Below are 23,192 nucleotides of genomic sequence, written 5' to 3' on the forward strand. Positions count from 1 at the left end.
CTCTTCCATGGCTCATGGCCAACCTTTCTGCAAAATGTTATGTGAATCCACTTGGAAGTTATGCACCTTATTATGATAGTCCATGCTTATGGTTTTGTCCCATTTCAGCTAATCAACATAATTAGCTCTTTCTTGTCCCCTTTCTTGACCAAACCTTCCACAAAATTTTGCCATGTTACATAAATCTATCCAGAAGTCATGTACCTTTCTGTGATCAGTGGCTCCCACTGCCATGCTCCCTTTTGACCAATCAGTATGAAAAGTTCATCAGGTTTCTCTTGGCTTGTGACTAAACTTTTCCACAAAGTTTTGTGCAAATCCATTCATAACTTAATGAGATATCCTGCTAACAAACAGCCAAACAGACAGATTAGAGCGGAAAAAAGGCCCCTTGATACTAATGAGTGTTCAATCTTTTATTTATTTTTTTTTTTTTTTCAGATAAGAACAAACAACTCAGCATGATGTCCAGTTACAACTGCACCTCTGAACTGAAGGGTGGCTGGAATTGTGCAGGGGCGAAATGTGGTAATGTGACCTCTAGCATGAATGGCAGCCACATCGGGCTGGATGATGCATGTTTGACTGAAGAAGAATATCTGGAGAAATATCTGGGACCTCGTCGCTCATCAGTGTTCCTCCCTGTCTGCCTCACCTACCTGCTCATCTTCATGGTGGGCGCAGTTGGTAATGTGCTGACATGCACTGTCATTGCACGCAACAAAGTGATGTGGACACCAACCAACTACTATTTGTTCAGCCTGGCTGTGTCAGACCTGCTGGTGCTGCTGCTTGGCATGCCACTAGAGCTCTATGAGATGTGGCAGAACTACCCTTTCCTACTGGGAAAAGGTGGCTGCTACTTTAAAACTTTTCTATTTGAGACAGTCTGCTTGGCTTCCATCCTCAATGTAACAGCACTGAGTGTGGAGCGCTACATTGCTGTGGTACACCCACTGCGTGCCAAGTATGTGGTGACACGCACTCATGCCAAGCGGATCATCCTTACAGTGTGGGGCTTATCAGTGTTGTGTGCAATGCCCAACACAAGTCTGCATGGGATCTCTATCTTGCCCAGTCGCTTCTCTGGTCCTGGTGGAAATGGCAACCCAGATGTTGGGATCCCTGACTCAGCCATCTGTATGTTAGTGAAACCACGTTGGATATACAACCTAACCATTCAGGTGACCACATTGCTATTTTTTGTTCTGCCCATGCTCACCATCAGTGTTCTCTACATGCTCATTGGCCTGCAGCTGAAGCAGGAGATGATGATTCAGGCGCTGGAGGAAAAGTCAGGCTTGGGACAACACAGCTTCTGTAACATCCGTACAAAGCAGCAGAAGGTCCGTCGTCAGCAGGTCACCAAAATGTTGTGTGAGTATCCAACTTCTACTATTTCTCTAAGCCATCAAGTCAAAAGTATCAGGTTTTGAATCACCTACATTCTTTGGCATGCAGTTAAAATATTTTTTGTCAGGATAGTGTCTCTCTCTCTCTCTCTCTCTCTCTCTCCCCTCTCTCTCTCTCTCTCTCTCTCTATGTTTAGATGGATTCATTAACAAATGTGATTGAAAATTATTAGCCGGTGTGTGTGTCAAATGCTGACAACTCATTATGTTCAGGGTCTGGATGAGACACACCAGGCCCAGTGTCATGCACTGCAGAAACTCAAAATCTTACCAAGATTATTTGTCTTATTTCAAGTCAAAAATGTCTTATTCCTAGTCAAAATATCTCATTACACTTAAAATAAGACATGATCACCTCAGAAGGAACTTGTTTTTAGACAATTGTCTCTCGTTTCAAGTGAAAATTTGCTTGAAACAAGTGAAAATTTGCTTGTTTCATTGGCAAAATTTGTTTCTTGTTTCTAGCTAATTTTCACTTATTTCAAGTGAATTTTCACTTTTTCCACTGGCAAATTTTGCCAATGAAACAAGCAAATTTTCACTTGAAACAAGTGAAAATTGTCTAGAAACAATTTACTTCTGAGGTGATCATGTCTTATTTTAAGTGTAATGAGATATTTTGACTTGAAATAAGACAAATAATCTTGGTAAGATTTTGCGTTTTTGCAGTGTGTGGTTGCGTTTAAATATTAGGTTATAAGGGGGGTTACGTTTAAACATACAAACAACTTGGTTATGGAAAGCTTAGGTTTATGCATAAAAAACACTTGGTCAGGGTTAGGGAAAGTTTAGGTTTAGGCACCTAAAAGTAAACTGAAATGTGTCATGTCAGTAGCTGCTGCTGCTTAGTTGTAACCAATCACATTTTGTAATAATAATAGCTCTTCTGTGGCTACTATCTACATATATCCAAAACTTAGATATTAAAAACTTTTGAAATCTGGATATTTCTGCAATAATTGCATTTTTTGGTGAGCACTTCTGTCTTGAAATTGCTCAGAAACTCCCCCATTCAAGGTATTATTGTCTCTATAACTGAAAAACCAGACATCCTCTTAGTCTAGTTTGTGGTTGTAGAGTTTCATGAGGCTGTGACCATCTATGAGCTCACAATAGGTCATTTTATATAGTAAAGTTAAAAACAACAACAACAACAACAAAAACGGTCTTACTACAATGAAATGGCTGTTACAGGAGCTATCATCATCACACATGAATACAGTTGGCTCACTGAATACACAAAAATCTAAGCTTTCTAGTCATACCAAATTTAGGCAACTCCAAGACTGTTATCCCATGCCACTGCTTACCTGTTACCCATAGAACATAGAATCCATTTTCATTCAGATATCTTGGAGCCAAAATCAAAATGCCTTTAGGACATCACATTTTCCAAAAGTAAACGCTGAGATTTTACACTTAACTTCATATTCATTGTATTAAGTAGATCTTAGGCTGTTAGAAATGCAGGCTGGTCAAGCTCCAGCTATTTTTATAAATTTACTTTAAGCAGACAATGTTTGAGCATACCACAAAATACAGTACAGGCCAAAAGTTTGGACACACCTTCTCATTCAATGCGTTTTCTTTATTTTCATGACTATTTACATTGTAGATTCTCACCAAAGGAATCAAAACTATGAATGAACACATGTGGAGTTATGTACTTAACAAAAAAAGGTGAAATAACTGAAAACATGTTTTATATTCTAGTTTCTTCAAAATAGCCAGAGGTATTTTTTAAGAGGTAGTCACCTGACTTCTGCACAACACAACTGATGGTCCCAACCCCATTGATAAAGCAAGAAATTCCACTAATTAACCCTGATAAGGCACACCTGTGAAGTGAAAACCATTTCAGGTGACTACCTCTTGAAGCTCATGGAGAGAATGCCAAGAGTGTGCAAAGCAGTAATCAGAGCAAAGGGTGGCTATTTTGAAGAAACTAGAATATATAACATGTTTTCAGTTATTTCACCTTTTTTTGTTAAGTACATAACTCCACATGTGTTCATGCATAGTTTTGATTCCTTCAGTTAGAATCTACAATGTAAATAGTCATGAAAATAAAGAAAACGCATTGAATGAGAAGGTGTGTCCAAACTTTTGGCCTGTACTGTATGTACTTCCGCCATAAAACTCAACAGAAGAAGAAGAAAAATACTTCCCGGAAGAAGAAGAAGAAGAAGAAGAAGAAAAAAACAAAACAAAACAAAACAACTATAACCTGCCTCCCACTCCCACTTGTTCACGCCACATTTTAGATTTCGAAGGAGATGTGTGCCACAGATGGGATAAAAGACGAAGAACAGAGAGGTTTTATGTTTATGGCATGAACATGCATGAATAAGGTGAGTGTTGTCAACTACATTTACTTTTGTAACAGCTAACGTTACAGCTTCTCTGTAGTTTCCTGTCGGTTAAAATCGAAGACGTGCTACATGACGTATTCAGTGAATCAGAAACTATCCATTTGTTTGCTAGCTCTGTATGTCGGAGCGCAACGGTCCACAGAACTGCCACCAGCCAGCTAGCTGCAGGGGGCGACTTCCCCGGGCTTTGACCTTAGTCTCTGGGGAAAACCGGTGTAAACTGATGACCCATACACCGGGTCGCAGTGGCCACACTGCCTACGTGTGTCGCACGGCTCTGGTGCGGCTCTCCTCTCCCCTCTAGCTTTCACGCGTGCCGCAGGCAGGAAAAACAGGGAGTAAGTTATTTTGATGTAGTTTTCCCCCAAACCGACTTATCGATCACTGGCTAACAGCAGCACACTGGCTTAGCTTGTCTATTCAGAGAAGAGGTATCACTTCGGCTTATTTTTCAATCTGTGTTATCACAGGCATACTACTGCTCATTCATTGGTAGCTGAATTGTTAGGTCTGTTTGATTACTAAATTGCAAGTTAACTCTGATGGATAACTAGACATTAACAGAAACAATAATATTGTCAGCAGGTATAATCTGCCAGCCATAAAATTGATAGTGTTATCAATTATTATATAATATACATAAAAAAAGATAAGACAAACAGAAAAATCTGTGATTGAATGAATATTGATCACAATACATTCTATGTATTTCAATTTGTCATGTACCCTTTTTTGAGTACAGTTTTAACTATTTTGTTGTTTTGATCTATTTTTAGGAGTTGAATGCAGGGTAAGGAGTGCAAGTTTTCACGCCCTGATCGAGAGGTCCTCTTCAAGCATTACAGACTTCGACATTGCCAAGGGGCGATTCTGGCCACTGCCGTGCCTCTACACAGACTGCGTCTGCACTTTCAAGACAGCTGGTGCACTGAAGTCCCATCTCACTAGAGCACACAAACAGGCCTCTAAACCTAAAGAGCATATCACTTTTTTCTGTGAACTGTGTGATTTCAAAGACCTTTGCACATCTGCTAAATATAGTAAATCTCTGTGACTGTAATGTTTAACCTTTAAAAGGAAATGTTGTTACATGAATGAAGTTGTTATAATTTGTGAGTTTTGGTGCTGGTTTGTCATGTTTTTTTTCCCCCTAAAGAGATAGAATATTTTAAATCATTGTGCAAAAAAGAAAGAGGTACTTGTACAATTATTGACAAAGCACTTTAAAAAAAAAAAAAAAAAAAAAGTAAAATTATTGAGTCAGTCACAGCAAATGTTTTTCATTGTTATTAAAAAACGAGTTATGTGTTCTTGAGTGTTCTTGTCTGTTACTGAGAAGGGTCCAGCAGCAGCTTTCAGACTTAAGGTGGAATGCTCATATACAGAAGTCAGTTCTGTTGTAGTTATCCCAACTTAAAAGCATGCTTTTTTGTGTAAACCTGTTTATGTAAGTAAATTAAGCTAACTTAAAAATGCAAGGCAACCAGCTGCACATCCTTTTTGAGTTTACTGAACTTCTGGGCACCCAAGTTGCATTAACTGCAAATCTTGAGTTTAAATAAAAGTTAGCTCAACAAGACATATACAGTCCAGTGTACCTGTAATTATAATTTTACTGAACAAACAACTTCAAGTTGGCTAAACTTAAGAAGTTAACTAAAGTTAACCTATGTATTTAGTACATCACAATAGTAATTTGGAGTTTTTTCAGCTTGACATAACAGTTTGAGTAAACAAGCAGTCTAACTCACAAATTTAAGTTGTTTAAACTTTACAACCCCAGAAGTTGAAGAAACTCTAAAAGGCTGTGCAGCTGGTTGCCTTACATTTTTAAGTTTTCTCAACTTCAGAATTTTTACAGTGTAGAAGAGAATACATCATTTATTCATTAAAGAAAATGAAACCCTTAAGCATTATAAGGAATGATTTCAGATAACTGAACAAATGTGAACAAATGTGTTAATACTGCATTAATGGCCCGTTGCTTAAAAAAAGTGTTCTCTCTCTCTCTCTCTCTCTCTCTCTCTCTCTCTCTCTCTCTCTCTCTCTCTCTCGTTATTTCCCTTTTTCCTGTGATTATTCCCATTTTCTCATCCTTCATGATATTTGCTGTCATCCACTGAGCCACTGAGATAAACAAATGTTCTTTTCCCCCCTGGTTTTCAGCATTAGATGACAAAGTGTGGTGGCATTCTCTGCAGTCACCATAAGCACACTCCCTGGCTTTGTGTTCACACATGGTGGCTTCAGACATTTCCTCAATATTTCAAAGGACAGAAACCCATGGTTCTGCATGGCACTGGCCATAAATTGCAAGTTTTCATGTTCTTTCAAAACATAATGTCCCAATTTTTTACTCTTGCCCATTTAAGTAAGGGGCAAGGCTTTGAATGAATTAAAATAGCAACACCTCTACTCCTCAATGTAAAGGAAGAATAAAAAAGTCTCTTTTTAGTTTTAGGTGTTGCACATTACTTAGGTGTGACTCCTGTAAGCTATTTGAACCTTTTCCTTCAAAAGATTAAGAATTTTCTTCCGTTTGATAAGATTCTGGATCCTGTACACATTCCATGAGCAAAGTTTAGCTGTAAAATGTAGTTAATCAAGTCAAGCCATCGTCAAGTGGTCATAGAATAGACAGACATATGCCTGAGACAACCGAAAGAATATACATATATCTACTATGTAGATATATGTATTAAAAAACTACAAACATTCAATGAAATAAATATATAACATGTAAAGATGCGATGGGGTTTGAGATAATATCCAGACTATGTTGTTGCAATTATGTTGTTGCAGCTGTTACAGTATTGTACTAACACTGAACTTGATGCCTCAGTCCCGCAACAAACCATGTAAGTCACGTTGCTTGTTCAGCTTGCTGTCTGTGTTGTTGAAATATGACTCAACACTGTGAAACTTCATGACTTTTTTTTTTTTAGTTTCAACTTGGAAGATATTTGTAAGAAGTGACCATTAGATACAGTAAAAGTTGACATTAGTTAACGTTTTAGGTAACATTTGCTCAGTACAGTCCCAAAGCAGTGAGTAGCAGAAACAGAAAGGTTTTGGAGAGTTAGCAGTGCTCTCTCCAGCATGGATTTCAAGAAAAACACCAATCTGTGCTGGGCATAAACACACTGCAACCTGTGAAAAGACATAAGTAGCCTATCTGTTGTGTTATCAGTCCAGATCAAAGTTGATCGGCAACTGCAGTCAATCTGTCCTGCACACAGCAATGAAAATTGGCTGTGTGACATCATGGAACATAATTAGACATTGCTGTAAATACTCTAAGTGTAAAACCAGAAGGCCCGCAAAAGGCCTTTTAAAAACTATAAAAACTAAAACAAATAAAACTACAGATTTTAAAATGGTAAAAAAAAAAAAAAAGGGTAACACTTTATTTTAACGTACACCTATTCGCCATTAATTAGTTGCTTATTAGCATGCAAATTAGTAACATATTGGCTCTTAATTAGTCATTATTAAGTACTTATTAATGCTTTATTCTGCAAGGCCTTATTATACAACCAGTAAGCCATTAACCAGTGGTAGCCATTAAGAGTTTTCCCCCAATAACCTCAGAATTATTGCTTATTGGTAGTAAGGAAGGAAGTTGTTGAATATGAATTACGATCTCATCATGCTTTGCTTAGTATGGACTTTATAAGGTGGTAGTACCATGAGAATAGTTATTCTCCCTTAATACCACTTAATGAATATGGTCTGTTCTTACATAAGGTCTGAATATGGTCTGTTCTTACTATGGCTCTGTGGCGGTGCCCCGCTGCAGCGCCGTGGGTCCTCTGCCTACCTGTGGCTTGGTGGGCCCCTGAGCTGTGGCATTCCGGCCTGGGCCATGGGCAGCCCCCAGCGCAGATGGCAGCGCTTCCTGACCTGGTTCCTCTGTACTCAGCCAAACAAACATTATGTGTGCGCGTGTGTGTGTGTGTGTGAGAGAGAATCGTGGGGTGGGGGTCTAGGGGTTGGGGTGGGGGTGGGGGGACAGGGGGTGTTTTTAACATGTAAAGCACTTTGTGCTACATCTCATGTATGAAAAGTGCTCTACAAATAAAGTTTTGATTTGATTTGATTAATAAAACACAAAACTACAAATGTTAACAGTGTCCAAATAACTCTAAATTAAGTCTTTGTTACTTAGGATATGTTCCCCATACTAAAGTGACATCTTTATCATTACTAATTCACTAATAGTTAAACACTTATTAACCAACACATGTTCCCTTATCTAAAGTTGCCTCCTTTTCACAACTAGTTAATATATTACAGCACATAACTACTACAATAAACAAGTGATGGGTTACACCTTTGAAAAAAAAATCTATCTATAGGTTCCCTCTCATTCAATGGTAGAATAACGAAGACAGGACATGTACAAATACCTCATTTATTAAATCACGGCTCGAACTTGCAGTGTCGTTTAACTTACAGATAATGGGGTATTCCTGAAATTTCAACACTTTATGTAAATATGTCATACAATATACTATTAAATATATAAGCAGGTCATACTGTTTCGTAATACTGTACAGGTCCTAGAAAAATACAAAACAAAACAAACAAAAAAAAATGCACAATATCAAAAAATATAAAACCTGCACAGCTCAACATGAACTTGCTCAAATTACACTCAAAGGTCAAAGGTTATAGCAAATGTACTGAACTGTACAAACATTGCACTTTTGATTTCACTTTTCTAATACAATGAAACAATTTTAACTGAACAAAGCAGCTCACTTAAAGGCCATTTCCAGTCAGTGTTTGTCATCAGTGTTTAATCAGTGTTTGTCTCATAAATCAGGTCACCTATGATCAGTTCATCTCATACTATCCATACAGCTAACTGCAGCGTGTGGACGTTTATTTTCAATTCAGTTCAAGAATACAGTGCTGAGTAAAAGTGCACGTATTAGCACTGGGACATATTTTAAAATCAAGTGACCTGATTTATGAGACAAATATTGATTATGACTGGAAATGGCCTTTATGTCTTAATATTTCATCTACAAGTGGAGGCGTTGACATTTGGCCTTCATGCTCTTCTTCTCAGAGGTAACAGTACATTTAATGTCTCAAAAACTCAAAATCTTACCGATAATATTTGTCTTATTTCTAGTCAAAACAGATGCCATTACACTTAAGATAAGACACATCATCTAAAAATCATCTTTTTAGATGATTTTCACTTGTTTCAAGCAAATTCTCACTTAAAATAAGTACAAATATCTGTCCATGGAGCTAGATATTTTTGCTTGTAATGAGGCAAAATACACTATATTACCAAAAGTATTCGCTCACCCATTCAAATGATCAGAATCAGGTGTCCTAATCACTTGGCCTGGCCACAGGTGTATAAAATCAAGCACTCAGGCATGCAGACTGTGAAACAAGACATTTGTGAAAGAATGGGCCGCTCTCAGGAGCTCAGTGAATTCCAGCGTGGAACTGTCATAGGATGCCACCTGTGCAACAAATCCAGTCGTGAAATTTCCTCGCTCCTAAATATTCCACAGTCAACTGTCAGCTCTATTATAACAAAATGGAAGCGTTTGGGAACAACAGCAACTCAGACACGAAGTGGTAGGCCACGTAAAGTGACGGAGAGGGGTCAGCGGATGCTGAAGCGCATAGTGCAAAGAGGTCGCCGACTTTCTGCACAGTCAATTGCTACAGAGCTACAAACTTCATGTGACCTTCAGATTAGCCCAAGTACAGTACGCAGAGAGCTTCATGGAATGGGTTTCCATGGCCGAGCAGCTGCAGCCAAGCCACACATCACCACGTGCAATGCAAAGCGTCGGATGCAATGGTGTAAAGCACGCCGCCACTGGCCTCTAGAGCAGTGGAGACGCGTTCTCTGGAGTGATGAATCACGCTTTTCCATCTGGCAATCTGATGGACGAGTCTGGGTTTGGAGGTTGCCAGGAGAACGGTACATTTCAGACTGCATTGTGCCGACTGTGAAATTTGGTGGAGGAGGAATTATGGTGTGGGGTTGTTTTTCAGGAGCTGGGCTTGGCCCCTTAGTTCCAGTGAAAGGAACTTTGAATGCTTCAGGATACCAAAACATTTTGGACAATTCCATGCTCCCAACCTTGTGGGAACAGTTTGGAGCGGGCCCCTTCCTCTTCCAACATGACTGTGCACCAGTGCACAAAGCAAGGTCCATAAAGACATGGATGACAGAGTCTGGTGTGGATGAACTTGACTGGCCTGCACAGAGTCCTGACCTGAACCCGATAGAACACCTTTGGGATGAATTAGAGCGGAGACTGAGAGCCAGGCCTTCTCGACCAACATCAGTGTGTGACCTCACCAATGCGCTTTTGGAAGAATGGTCAAAAATTCCTATAAACACTCTCCTCAACCTTGTGGACAGTCTTCCCAGAAGAGTTGAAGCTGTAATAGCTGCAAAAGGTGGACCGACATCATATTGAACTCTATGGGTTAGGAATTGGATGGCACTTCAGTTCATAGTATGAGTAAAGGCAGGTGAGCAAATACTTTTGGTAATATAGTGTATCTTGCTCCACAGACAGATATTTCTACTTATCTCAAGTGAGAATTTGCTTGAAACAAGTGAAAATTTGTCTAAAAACAAGTTAATTTTAGGCGATGTGTCTTATTTTAATTGTAATGATATTGGTTTAGACTAGAAAAGAGACAAATATTCTGTGTAAGATTTTGAGTTTTTGAGTGTATAAATATCAACTTGACATTTCAGACAGGTTTCATGCTGGATATTTTTTCCTAATGTCATGCAAAAGCATTCCAAGTGTCCCGTTACTGTGATGGTTTCCATGCCAATAAGTCCACTCAATTACATCTAAGTGATCCCTCAACAGTTTTTGTGTGCGGTTCCCTCTTTGTCTCCAGATAGTTGACTTGCAAATACCCCCAAATCTCTCAAGGTTTTGTGTATGTGCACCAGTAACAGGGTCAACAAAAACATCTTGATGGTTGACAGTCAGGTGATTGTAACCTTCATCCTGAAGACAACGGTAAAACCTCCACCCATCTGAAATGACGCAGCTTCCACGACTAACATGCTTCTTTATTAGAGGCAGGAGATGCCTGGTTGAACGGTGACGCACAATCTTAAGAATGGGTCTCCTCTTGTCATCCTTAATCCCTAGCATTCCGACCACCCAGGAACTCCTGTTGCTTGCCCGTCCTCTGTTGTACTGAAATTCACAGGAGCAAATATTTTAAAATGAGGACAATGATTCTGCAATAATGGTGGGAAATGGCAGAGAATAAATCATAAGTCAAAAATTAAAGTTATCTTTAGCTTTGGAGTGTTGGTGCATGTTTACAAATATTGAACTGTTCCGAGGTGTAGGAATAATGTAGTTCCTTAAAACCGACATTCCCCTTGATTGCACCAATGAACTACAATGTATCTTATTCCACAATGCAGTAGTTACTTCTCAAGATGCAGGAGATACACCTCCAGCGACCTCAGGCAAAAAGTTTTAAATGTATGTATATTGGCTCTACTGACAGTAGTTTATCACAGACTTAATCAAATACACATTTTAGTCACAAAATCATGTATCTGGCATCAAAGTAATACTCAAGTGTAATTTTCATACTTTCCTTTTATGGCCAAATTTACTTTCATCTATCATAACAATCTCTGCTTTTTGTCCAACAGTCTGCTTGCCTCTTCTTCTCATTCTTTTCATTCCTGATTTGCAAACTCTCCGCAGCTTGTCTGCAAGTTTACTCAGAGTTGCAGAACTCTGAGTAATTCCTTCCTGCAGCATGTCCACTTGCCTCAGTCGAAGGCCTTGGGCAAATCTGTAATAGATCAACCAGAATAATATTTCAATGACACAATTAGAAGTGGGTGGTTAAAACCAATTTCTTAAGTTGTCATTGGTCTTTTTATAACCATAATTTCTCATTTGCAGTCCTATTTGCAGACACAGCAGATACCCATAGCCTGAATATAAGAGTGTATTTAACCTGAAACAACAAATCTCAAAAGCAAAGTAGGGTATAGAACATTCCCTGTATGAGGGGAGGAATTGAATAAAACCCCAAAACAAATGAAATCTGCTGTATTTTTTAAGAGTTTTAAGAAAAAACAAAAAATGGATAATGTTGAAATTAGCACAGTAAAGTGTCTGTTTAGAAAAGTTAAGTTGTTTTGAGACAACCACCTAAAACCACCTAAAACCTAAAACTCTACAAGACCTTTGTACTACATTGGACTTATACAATTACACATACTTGATAAATTTGACCGATATTCAGAATTCTTCCCATATACTCTATATACTCATGCCTTGTAAGTGTTGGCTCTTATAGGACCCATCCCAACCAACAGTATAGTGAGCATATTGAAAGAAAACATTATGGTCCAAATTAGAGTTTGTCTTTGATCGCTTTTGTTATTATACAACGTTAAACCACGCACCTGTAGATGTAACGCATCCACGTTTGCAGTTGAATGTGCGATTTTTCAAATATGGAGCCACTTCGGATGGACCTTGAAACCGTTTTCCCTTTGTGACAGGAATCTTGGCAAATCCTGATTAAATCCAAAGATTAATTTATAAAAATAAAAACCTGATTTCACTCAATAAAAATGTAACGTAAATGAAGATGAAGAGGGGGACATAGATATTTACGCATAGGTGTTGAAACAGCTAAGATTGGGATTGGACAAGGTGCAGTTGTACTCATTTGAGTAAATTTAGCTGTGTCTACTCTACTCTACTTGTCACCACTTGTGCTTTTGTGCCACAGCATGAAAAAGGTGATAGCAATCAATTAATCCCTGATTATGTACAAGTTTAAAGCCAAGCTGATTGAGTGGCAGGAGTTGAGTGAACAATATGACCCAGAATGTGATCTAAAATTGTTTTTAAAAAAATGAAAGAAAATTTCAGATGTTATAATATAATGTTGTACACATGTCGAACTTCATGGAAACATGAGCACCAAATAAACAGTTGCTTACTTAAAAAAATAAATTTGCAGCTGTGTGTGATTTGTATTGTGACTGTAGATGTGACTTATATACACTACTCACAAAAAGTTAGGGATATTTGGCTTTTGGGTGAAATTTATGGAAAATATAAAAAGTTCACACTACAGTGATATTATATCATGAAAGTAGGGCATTTAAGTAGAAGCATACACTGGTGATTTCCTCATCTCAAACAATTTCTTGAAACAAAAGCCAACAACAGTGGTGGATATACCACAACAAAAAATGTCAGTGTCAATAACTTGTCATGTGCCCTTGAGCATCAATTACAGCTTGACTACGACGTCTCATGCTGTTCACAAGTCGACTTATTGTCTGCTGAGGCATGGCATCCCACTCTTCTTGAAGGGCGGCCCTCAGGACATTGAGGTTCTGGGGTACAGAGCTCCGAGCCTCTACACGGCGACTCAGCTGATCCCATAGGTTTTCTATGGGATTCAGGTCTGGAGAAAGTGCAGGCCACTCCATTTGAGGTAATGATAGGTAATGATATGACCTCGATGAGCTGGAGCATCAAACACCTGATGTGAATTTTGCCGTTAAACTCCTTGTTAGAGAACAGCAACTTGTGCAAAAAGTACTGAAACACTGAACAGTTGGACATGTGCATTCAAAAGTTTACAGAAGGTCACATTAAGTTCACCTGTAAAGGTTATAATGCATTTTAGGTTCATCCTGAAATTTCACCCGAAAGCCCAATATCCCTAACTTTTTGTGAGTAGTGTATATTGTGTATAATGTTACAGCACTCATAGCTTCTGTATTAAAAACATTGTCGTAAAATACAGGATTTGGCACTGAATTCTAGCAGATACAATTGGATGGCTGCATGCTGCACGCTTCCCTATGCTTACACACAGATAATTAATAAATAAGGCACATGTCTAGTTGTTCTACTCACCATGCTGCCTCCTTTTTGTCGTAGGTCCGTTTCAACTTCATAGCATGAGAGCAAGAGGGGCATTTCATCCATTTTCGAAGTAGGCCTTCTCTCATTAACCATCTGGTGAACTTGTAGTTTTCTTTTAGGGTACTGTCTAAAGTGTATTCAACTCAAAAACTTGTAAGCCAACATCTTCTCGTAATTTAAATTTTTTTCATCTCATAAGTAGTTGTAGAAGTTTTATTTTTTTTAAACTATGGAATGAGTTTATATTGTACAATAGTAGACAACCTGGCAGTCCTGCATCAAAAAAGGCGCAAATTGACCCACTTTGTAGAGTAATGACTGACATAACAATCTACCAATCCGGAGCCGTGCTCCTCCGATGTGTTACTCTCATCCAATCAATGACTGTTACTATGCCGTCATTTGACATCCTCATCTAATCATCCAAAGGGAGCCATTAGTCAAGACCTGGACGGAGAAGGCGGCTATTTGGTGTTTTGTCCACTGCTTGGAGAGTGAAGAGAGAAATTCATCTAACAAAAATGGTAAGTTTAGCGCTAGCCTGTTAATTGAAAGTCCCCCTGAGTTTTGAGTGCACATATAACACCCGTCCCCGGGCCGTTTACATAGTTAAACAGTAATAAACCCTCCAGTTTATCTAACCCTAACCCAGGGTTAATCCAGGGCTAACCCAATAAAATACTCGAGCCATGGGGCGCTATCCCAACAAGTCTTCTCTACTGTGGGCTTTCTGCGGACCTAGTGCCACGGCGTTGGCGTTGGCAAGATGCCCTGAGGAGAAAGGAGAATACAGGACGAGTATTTGTCCTTAGGACAACAGAGTGCGTGCAACTAGCTTTCAGGACTTCGTGCCGCCAACAAATACTCACGTATTTCCTGGGTCACAGTCATAAACTTACGACCCAGGCTGAAGTGAACTGGCGTTGGCGGATGCTACTGCAGCTCAGTCGCTGTCTTCCACTCGCTGCTCCTGGTCCAGGGAAACCCCTCGCGACTCTCGAGTTCCGCAACAGCTCTTGCCGCTCCTATCATTTGCTGCTCGCTACTGCATCTCTCGCTGTTCTGGCCGCTCCGGCCGCCACTCCCGCCTCTCCCTTGTCTCGTCACTCGGGCTCCCTTCATTCTCTCCTTCTGGTGCCTTTTCTCCTTGCTGCCCTGCAGGTGAGGCCCACCTCCCTGACACTGGTTGGTTGCGGGAGTCCTGTTCCCCTTCCCCAGTGGCTGTCTCAACTGTCCAACCAACCACATGTTCAGGTACTCTCCAATTATGTCCCAATTAAGGCCAGAAGTGTGCGTCAAACTCAATCTAGCTTGCAAATAAATTAATCAAAAGGTAAAAACTCAACAACAAGGGCATATAAAACCAAATTAAAATAAAATCATGCATCATTACCAAATTTACCCCCTGGGGACAAATAAAGTATGATTGATTGATTGATATAAAAACATAACAGCATGCATAGACACAACAAGATAAAACCATAAAACACACTTCTGCCTTATGACATAAGTACTAAATGTATTATGATTTCTAACTGCTAACTGCTACTGTTAATTAACTTGTGTCTGTCTCTCCTTATGTCACCACCACTTATGTCTCTGCACCAGGAGCGAGCGGTCATAATAAGCTATAAATGCAGTGCATGCCCAAGCCCTTCAATTAAAATCTTTAAAATGTTGGTCTCCTAGTGTGTCCTTTTATAATATACCTTATTTCTATCATTTTGGTTGCAAACCGCTGCCTATATACACGTATCTATCTCAATTTGCTAGCGAAATGCTGGCAGCTTGTTGACAGCTTGTCGCGTGCATGTGCTCTGTGATACCGAGTATTTACAGTAGTTTAGTAGCCGCTGTTTCTGTACGTGGGCGTTTTGAATGGAAAATAAGCTGTCTGCCAATCAGCTTTTCAGAAGACGCATGCGCAACACAAGTAGCTATGTAGCAGCTTGCTTGAAATGTTCAGCAGCAACTGCAAGTCATTCACTTGACAGCTAGCTACCGTTAACGTCGTTAGCTGGCTAGCTAGTACGGGAACGTTAACATTAGTTTGTTCTCTCATCTGCATCGTGCCAATCAAAATGGGTGAAAATACAACTTCAATTGAGTAACCTGGCATGTTTCATCGATTTAGGCTATTGCAGGTGTTCTGAAAAAGAGGTGTTCTCTGACGTTTATCACTTTGGTGTGTAGCCTGCCTGATGGGCAGTTGGAATCCGTGTATCATTCGTTCTTTCTATTTTCAATTGCCAATCAAAAATTAAAAAATGAAAAAGTGACTGGTTATTTTGTTATTTGTTTTTTAATCTAACACCAAAATCCAAAATATGCCTGGTTTTTCATAGTTCAATTTTAGGCTCGGATCAAAAATACGAAATGGAAAAACGGGAATCAGGACTGAATTTGATTTTATTATTTAACTGGTCCGGTTTATGTAACCTGAAGTTTGGTAATGAGCGGTAGCTCACAGCAGATCACAGCAGCCAGGAGCATTCAGTCCCGCCACCCTGAACACCGCCACCATGGATAGTTATTACGTGTTGTTTTGAGGACCAAAGCGTGTGACTCTAAAAGAAGAGGACATGACAACCGAAAAAATTTATTCACCCAACAGTGAATAAATGAATAAATCCCCAACAGTGTCACCAGCAAAGCACCCCCACACCATCACACCTCCTCCTCCATGCTTCACAGTGGGAACCAGGCATGTAGAGACCATCCATTCACCTTTAGGGATTTATTCAATTTTGAATAAATCCCTACCCCTGCCAAATCACCTGTTTACTTATTAGCATTCCCAAACATGTATACCTTCGCTCTGCAGTCCATCTCATCCCAAACTATCTCGATTGCGTTTAGGTCAGGTGACTGTGGAGGCCAGGTCATCTGCCGCAGCACTCCATCACTCTCCTTCTTGGTCAAATAGCCCTTACACAGCCTGGAGGTGTGTTTGGGCTCATTGTCCTGTTGAAAAATAAATGATGGTCCAACTAAACGCAAACCGGATGGGATGGCATGTCGCTGCAGGATGCTGTGGTAGCCATGCTGGTTCAGTGTGCCTTCAATTTTGAATAAATCCCCAACAGTGTCACCAGCAAAACACCCCCACACCATCACACCTCCTCCTCCATGCTTCACAGTGGGAACCAGGCATGTGGAATCCATCCGTTCACCTTTTCTGCGTCTCACAAAGACACGGCAGTTGGAACCAAAGATCTCAAATTTGGACTCATCAGACCAAAGCACAGATTTCCACTGGTCTAATGTCCATTCCTTGTGTTTCTTGGCCCAAACAAATCTCTTCTGCTTGTTGCCTCTCCTTAGCAGTGGTTTCCTAGCAGCTATTTGACCATGAAGGCCTGAATCACGTAGTCTCCTCTTAACAGTTGTTCTAGAGATGGGTCTGCTGCTAGAACTCTGTGTGGCATTTATCTGGTCTCTGATCTGAGCTGCTGTTAACTTGCCATTTCTGAGGCTGGTGACTCGGATGAACTTGTCCTCAGAAGCAGAGGTGACTCTTGGTCTTCCTTTCCTGGGTCGGTCCTCATGTGTGCCAGTTTTGTTGTAGCGCTTGATGGTTTTTGTGACTCCACTTGGGGACACATTTAAAGTTTTTGTAATTTTCCGGACTGACTGACCTTCATTTCTTAAAGTAATGATGGCCACTCGTTTTTCTTTAGTTAGCTGATTGGTTCTTGCCATAATATGAATTTTAACAGTTGTCCAATAGGGCTGTCGGCTGTGTAGTAACACAAAGGAAAAAGTACTTGTGCTGTGATTATGTCATGTTAAACGCTGTGAATGAAGACTCTGCTAACACCAACCCCATTGATAAAGCAAGAAATTCCACTAATTAACCCTGATAAGGCACACCTGTGAAGTGAAAACCATTTCAGGTGACTACCTCTTGAATCTCATGGAGAGAATGCCAAGAGTGTGCAAAGCAGTAATCAGAGCAAAGGGTGGCTATTTTGAAGAAACTAGAATATAAAACATGTTTTCAGGTATTTCACCTTTTTTTGTTAAGTACATAACTCCACATGTGTACATTCATAGTTTTGATGCCTTCAGTGAGAATCTACAATGTAAATAGTCATGAAAATAAAGAAAATGCATTGAATGAGAAGGTGTGTCCAAACTTTTAGCTACTGTATATATATATATATATATATATATATATATATATATATATATATATATATATATACAACAACTGTTTTATATATATATATATATATATATATATATATATATATATATGTGTGTGTGTGTATGTGTGTGTGTGTGTGTGTGTGTGTGTGTGTATACCAATCGTTTCAGACTTAAACAAGGATTTGTGTGCTATACTTTGTATACATATGTATATGTATTTGTATATATAATGTAGTTCAAATTCAGCTATCACTGAAATAGACTGTTTGGTCAGTAGTTTGGGACTCTCACCCCCCTGGAACAGAGGAGAAAATTTCTGGTGCATGCAGACTGAGTTACTGCTCTCAATACAATCAGAGAAATGTTTACATTTTCTGGAAATCAAAAGATTAAATTGCAATGACCATATAGCCTCATATACACTACTCACAAAAAGTTAGGGATATTGGGCTTTCGGGTGAAATTTCAGGATGAACCTAAAATGCATTATAACCTTTACAGGTGAACTTAATGTGACCTTCTGTAAACTTTTGAATGCACATGTCCAACTGTTCAGTGTTTCAGTACTTTTTGCACAAGTTGCTGTTCTCTAACAAGGAGTTTAACGGCAAAATTCACATCAGGTGTTTGATGCTCCAGCTCATCGAGGTCGTATCATTAGGGAACGGCTGCTGGAGACTGGGGTACCTCAAATGGAGTGGCCTGCACTTTCTCCCATAGAAAACCTATGGGATCAGCTGAGTTGCCGTGTAGAGGCTCGGAGCTCTGTACCTCAGAACCTCAATGTCCTGAGGGCCGCCCTTCAAGAAGAGTGGGATGCCATGCCTCAGCAGACAATAAGTCGACTTGTGAACAGCATGAGACGTCGTTGTCAAGCTGTAATTGATGCTCAAGGGCACATGACAAGTTATTGACACTGACATTTTTTGTTGTGGTATATCCACCACTGTTGTTGGCTTTTGTTTCAAGAAATTGTTTGAGATGAGGAAATCACCAGTGTATGCTTCTACTTAATTGCCCTACTTTCATGATATAATATCACTGTAGCGTGAACATTTTCCATTTTCCATAAATTTCACCCAAAAGCCAAATATCCCTAACTTTTTGTGAGTAGTGTATGTATTTTTTCACCCCAAATCCAATGCCACCACCTGTGAGTCTACAGTTTTGGAGATAAATTAGACCTGCATGCGGGACCACAAGGGAGACAGTGAGCAGTAACCAAGTAACTGTCATGTTGTTCTTTTCACAAATATGGGAATGATTGAAATGATTGAAATGATTTCACAAATATGGGATTGATGAAAATTTTCGCCGGCCTATTGGTCGGCTATACAAGGGCCCAATAAGATTTCTTTTCATGGGGCCCAAAATCCTTGGCGGAGCCCCTGCTAACAGGACAGGCCAGTGATGCCTCAAATTTAATAAGAAAATGATCTGACACAGCAGAGGTGGCTGACAAGACAGTCAGATCAGAAACAGCTATCCTTTTAGACAAGACCAGATCAAGGATATTACCATTGCAATGAGCTGCCTCTTGAACAGACTGAGTAAATCCAAATGTATCAATAAGATTTGAAAATGCTTTACTCAGTGGATCATCAGCCTTATTTATACGGATATTAAAATCTCCAAGAATCAAGATCTGTTCAGAATGGGTAACTAAGCCTGACAAAAATTCACCAAACTCATCTAAAAACTGAGAATAAGGACCAGGCGGTTGATAGATCACCACCATGTAAAATGGAGAAAGACTATTCATGGCTGAGGAAGATGAACTTAAGACAAGAGCCTCAAAAGATTTGAATTTATTTTCCAGATTAGGGGCCCTATCTTGCGTCAGAGTCCCTAAACCCATTATTTGGGGATTTAGCATTGCGCAAGAGCCGTTCCCCCGCAAAAGTTGCTATCTTGCGCACCTGCCGTTATCCGTATACACCTGCGCTACCCGCTATATTATGCATAGGTGTGGTTTGGGCGTTACACCAGTTAAACCAATCAGTGTGCCAGGTGCCACTGCCTTTAAGAGCAGGATGCGCTATCCCAAATCCGCAAACCAAAACCCGCGATGGAGAGAGGAAAGTTGCCATGCTTCACTGAACAGGAGGTTGAAGTGCTCGTACATGAGGTCAAAGCCAGACAGAGGAGGATCTACGGGTCCTCCTCGAGGCCTCCCAGGAGAGATGACGCAAGGCAGGCATGGGTCGAGGTAGCAGCGGCCGTTTCCGCGTTCTCTGGTATCAACCGTACAGTTGAAAAATGCAAATAACGATTTGATACAACGAAGAGAACGGGGAAACAAAAGGTAGGCTGGTCTATCTATCTATCTATCTATCTATCTATCTACCTACCTACCTATCTATCTATCTATCTATCTATCTATCTATCTATCTACCTACCTACCTATCTATCTATCTATCTATCTATCTATCTATCTATCTATCTATCTATCTATCTATATATCGGAAATAGGCTAAAGCCTTAATTTGTACTGGTGATTAATCCATTGGGATTTTCCCTTTATTTTATCATACTGCTGTACCTTGAAATTGTCAATAAAATATTTCTTCAATCAATCACTCCCAAGGCCGCCGCTAACAGACACGAACGGCTGGCCACAGGAGGTGGACAAGCTAAGGTGCAGGTTCTCACTCCATGCGAGGACCTCACCGCCTCCACTCTCTTCCCAGAGAGTATCCATGGCATCGGGGGACCAGTGGAGGTTGGCGGGGGAGAAGGAGGTAATTAAATAATTTTGCAAATTGCACCTGGTTTTGTTTAGGTCTATTTCTTGGACAGTACTATGTGCAATCTCTGTCATTTCTCATAATACATTAATCAGAGATAGGCCTAATTATTACCGCTATGTGTAGGTGTGGAGGTATTCTAAACATTAACACCGTGAGGGCCAGGTGTGTACACACACAATTCCAACGAAAAGCAAAATAACTAAGGCAGCACACTTGTAATCCAAATGAAAACATATCAAAGAATTGTTCAAGATAATAATCACATGCTAAAACTCCACAAATGAATGTTCATTAATTAAAAATGGTCAAAATAGGCACCCAATCAAGTCAGTCACAAGCTACAATTCTGAAAATAATGTGTAATCCAAGTTAATTAATTAATGTCAACGCAGAAAAAATCACCATATGAAATCCCATCAGATCAAAATCATTACATTAAACAATGAGGCATAGGCCTCTTTCAAAATTATATTTCAAACATGTGAAAGCGAGTGGCAAGTATGCTATAGTATCAATTACGAAGGGGAAAAAAATTAAGCACATGTACAAACTGAATTATAATTTATTCAAAATAAACAGATGAATAGACTTATTAATGATTAAGAATGATTTTCCATCATTCCCGCAGATGAACTACTCCACCATAGGCGGAGTTTGCGGGGGGGCAGGTGGGGCATTGCCCCCCCCAGCGTCTGAAATGTGTCACTACATTGAGTCAAAAATAGGTCCAATTTTTTTTTTTTCCTGTATACATATCTATAAACATTTAAGCAATGCAATAAAATAAGATTATTTTCAGAAATAAATCTGAATTACATTATGTTTGGTATTGTAATAAATAAAATAATAATAAAAAAAAATGTTTGCCCCCCCCCAGCGCAAATTTCAAACTCCGCCTATGCACTCCACCTAGCCACCGTAGCTTGTCCTGGCGACGAGGAGGAGACTGTGGACCAGGAAGGAACGGGGGGAGAGCGAGGCGAGGAGGATCCTGGCGGAGGGCCGTCGGGTGCTGCAGCAGCTACACAGAGACCCCGCCGATTCAGGAACGTGGTCCAACCTGAGGACCACCCAATTCTTGACATCCAGCAGGCGGGGTTCCGCATGCTGGAGCGGGAATTGGGTGGCCTACGGCGGGGTCTCTGCTGCATCAATCATGCCATGAGGCGACATGAGCAACTCCTGGGGCAAGGCGTCGCGGCACTCCAGAGAAGTGCTGCGGCACTTGCCGTCGGGAACCGCTGCACCTCAGGCTGCACCATCTCGCTCTCCTCCCAACACCAGAGCGAGCCACCAGCCTCCCAGCCTCTCCTCGTCATCCCTCCTGTGGACGGCCATCTCGTCGTGGCCCACGCCTGCGAGTGAGGAGAGGAAGAAGCATACCTGCCCAAAATAGTTTAAGGCCTGTTTCTGTTTAAGTTGATAATGAATTGTATTATCATCAGGGTACTATTATTTGATATTTACACATTGTTCAATGTTTGGTAGGCTATGTAATAAAATCAAAAAAATCAAGCCTATCCCTTGTGTGATGGAAACTTTTTTTTTTAAAAAAAGAAAAAATGCGTTTCACCATGCAGTTCCAAGTCCCTCTCCCGTCTGAAATGAAGCATACAACAAAATCCCATTTTAGAAAATACCCACAGCCAAATAAATGCATACATTGCCTGCAACCATTTACTCTTTTTTCTTTATAAAGCGACTTTGAGTATTTAATGAAACGCTATATGAATTACATGTGTTACATTGTTAGTAGCCTATATTGATTGCACAAATTACTTACCAGGCAGGCTGCATATGACATGACTAGCGGTGTCCCAGCTCCGCTGCCAGCTGGTCCCTCATTGCCCGTGCTACTGCTGGCACTATATCAGCATTTGGAGTCAGCACCTGCACTTCAGCTTGCCACCTTCTATAGTCCGGTAATAAGCTATCCTCAAACTCCAGCATCATTCCATGGCGAAGGGCAATGTTGTGCAGCACACAACATGCCACAAAGAAAGATGCTACTTTCTGAGGACTATACTGTGAGACCCCACCTGACCTGTCCAAGCAGTGGAACTGCATTTTGAGCAGGCCAAATGTTCGCTCAATGACAACTCGTGCACGTTAGTGTTTTCTATTGAAAGTGAAGTCACGCAGACTTGTTGGCGTCATGTATGGCACCATGCACCACGTCTTTAATGGATAGCCATTGTCACCCAACAGCCATCCATCCAGAGGGGGGTCCCTCTGGAAGACTGCAGGAATGACAGACTGTTCCATTATAAAAGCATCATGGCTACCTCCAGGATGATTTGTGTATACATTCAAGATGCATCGCAAATCACCTGGACGTTGATGGAATGGGTTCCCTTACGATTCACATAGGCGCCACTGTTCAGAGCCGGAGCCCGAATCAGAATATGTGTGCAGTCAACGGCACCCAGAACACTAGGGAACCCATATCTTGCCAAAAAATCCTGCTTTACCCTGCGTTGTGCCATGCCAGTGATACACCCACTGGCATGTCGGACTATGCTGGCAGTGACTGCAGTTATAGCCGAGCTTACGGCAGATTGGGTCATG

General features: G+C 40.4%; 1 protein-coding gene across 1 annotated transcript in view; it reads left to right on the top strand.

The window, feature by feature from the left end:
• Window positions 1-464: 464 nt before the first annotated feature.
• Window positions 465-23,192, top strand: part of LOC115359229 (neuromedin-U receptor 1-like) — a 58,667-nt gene continuing 35,939 nt past the window's right edge. The window contains exon 1 of the mRNA XM_030051591.1: window positions 465-1,377. Within this exon, the coding sequence (XP_029907451.1) occupies window positions 465-1,377 (913 nt within the window). The remainder of the gene's footprint in view (window positions 1,378-23,192) is intronic.

Source organism: Myripristis murdjan, chromosome 5 (genome assembly GCF_902150065.1).
Source record: "Myripristis murdjan chromosome 5, fMyrMur1.1, whole genome shotgun sequence".
NCBI lineage: Eukaryota > Metazoa > Chordata > Actinopteri > Holocentriformes > Holocentridae > Myripristis > Myripristis murdjan.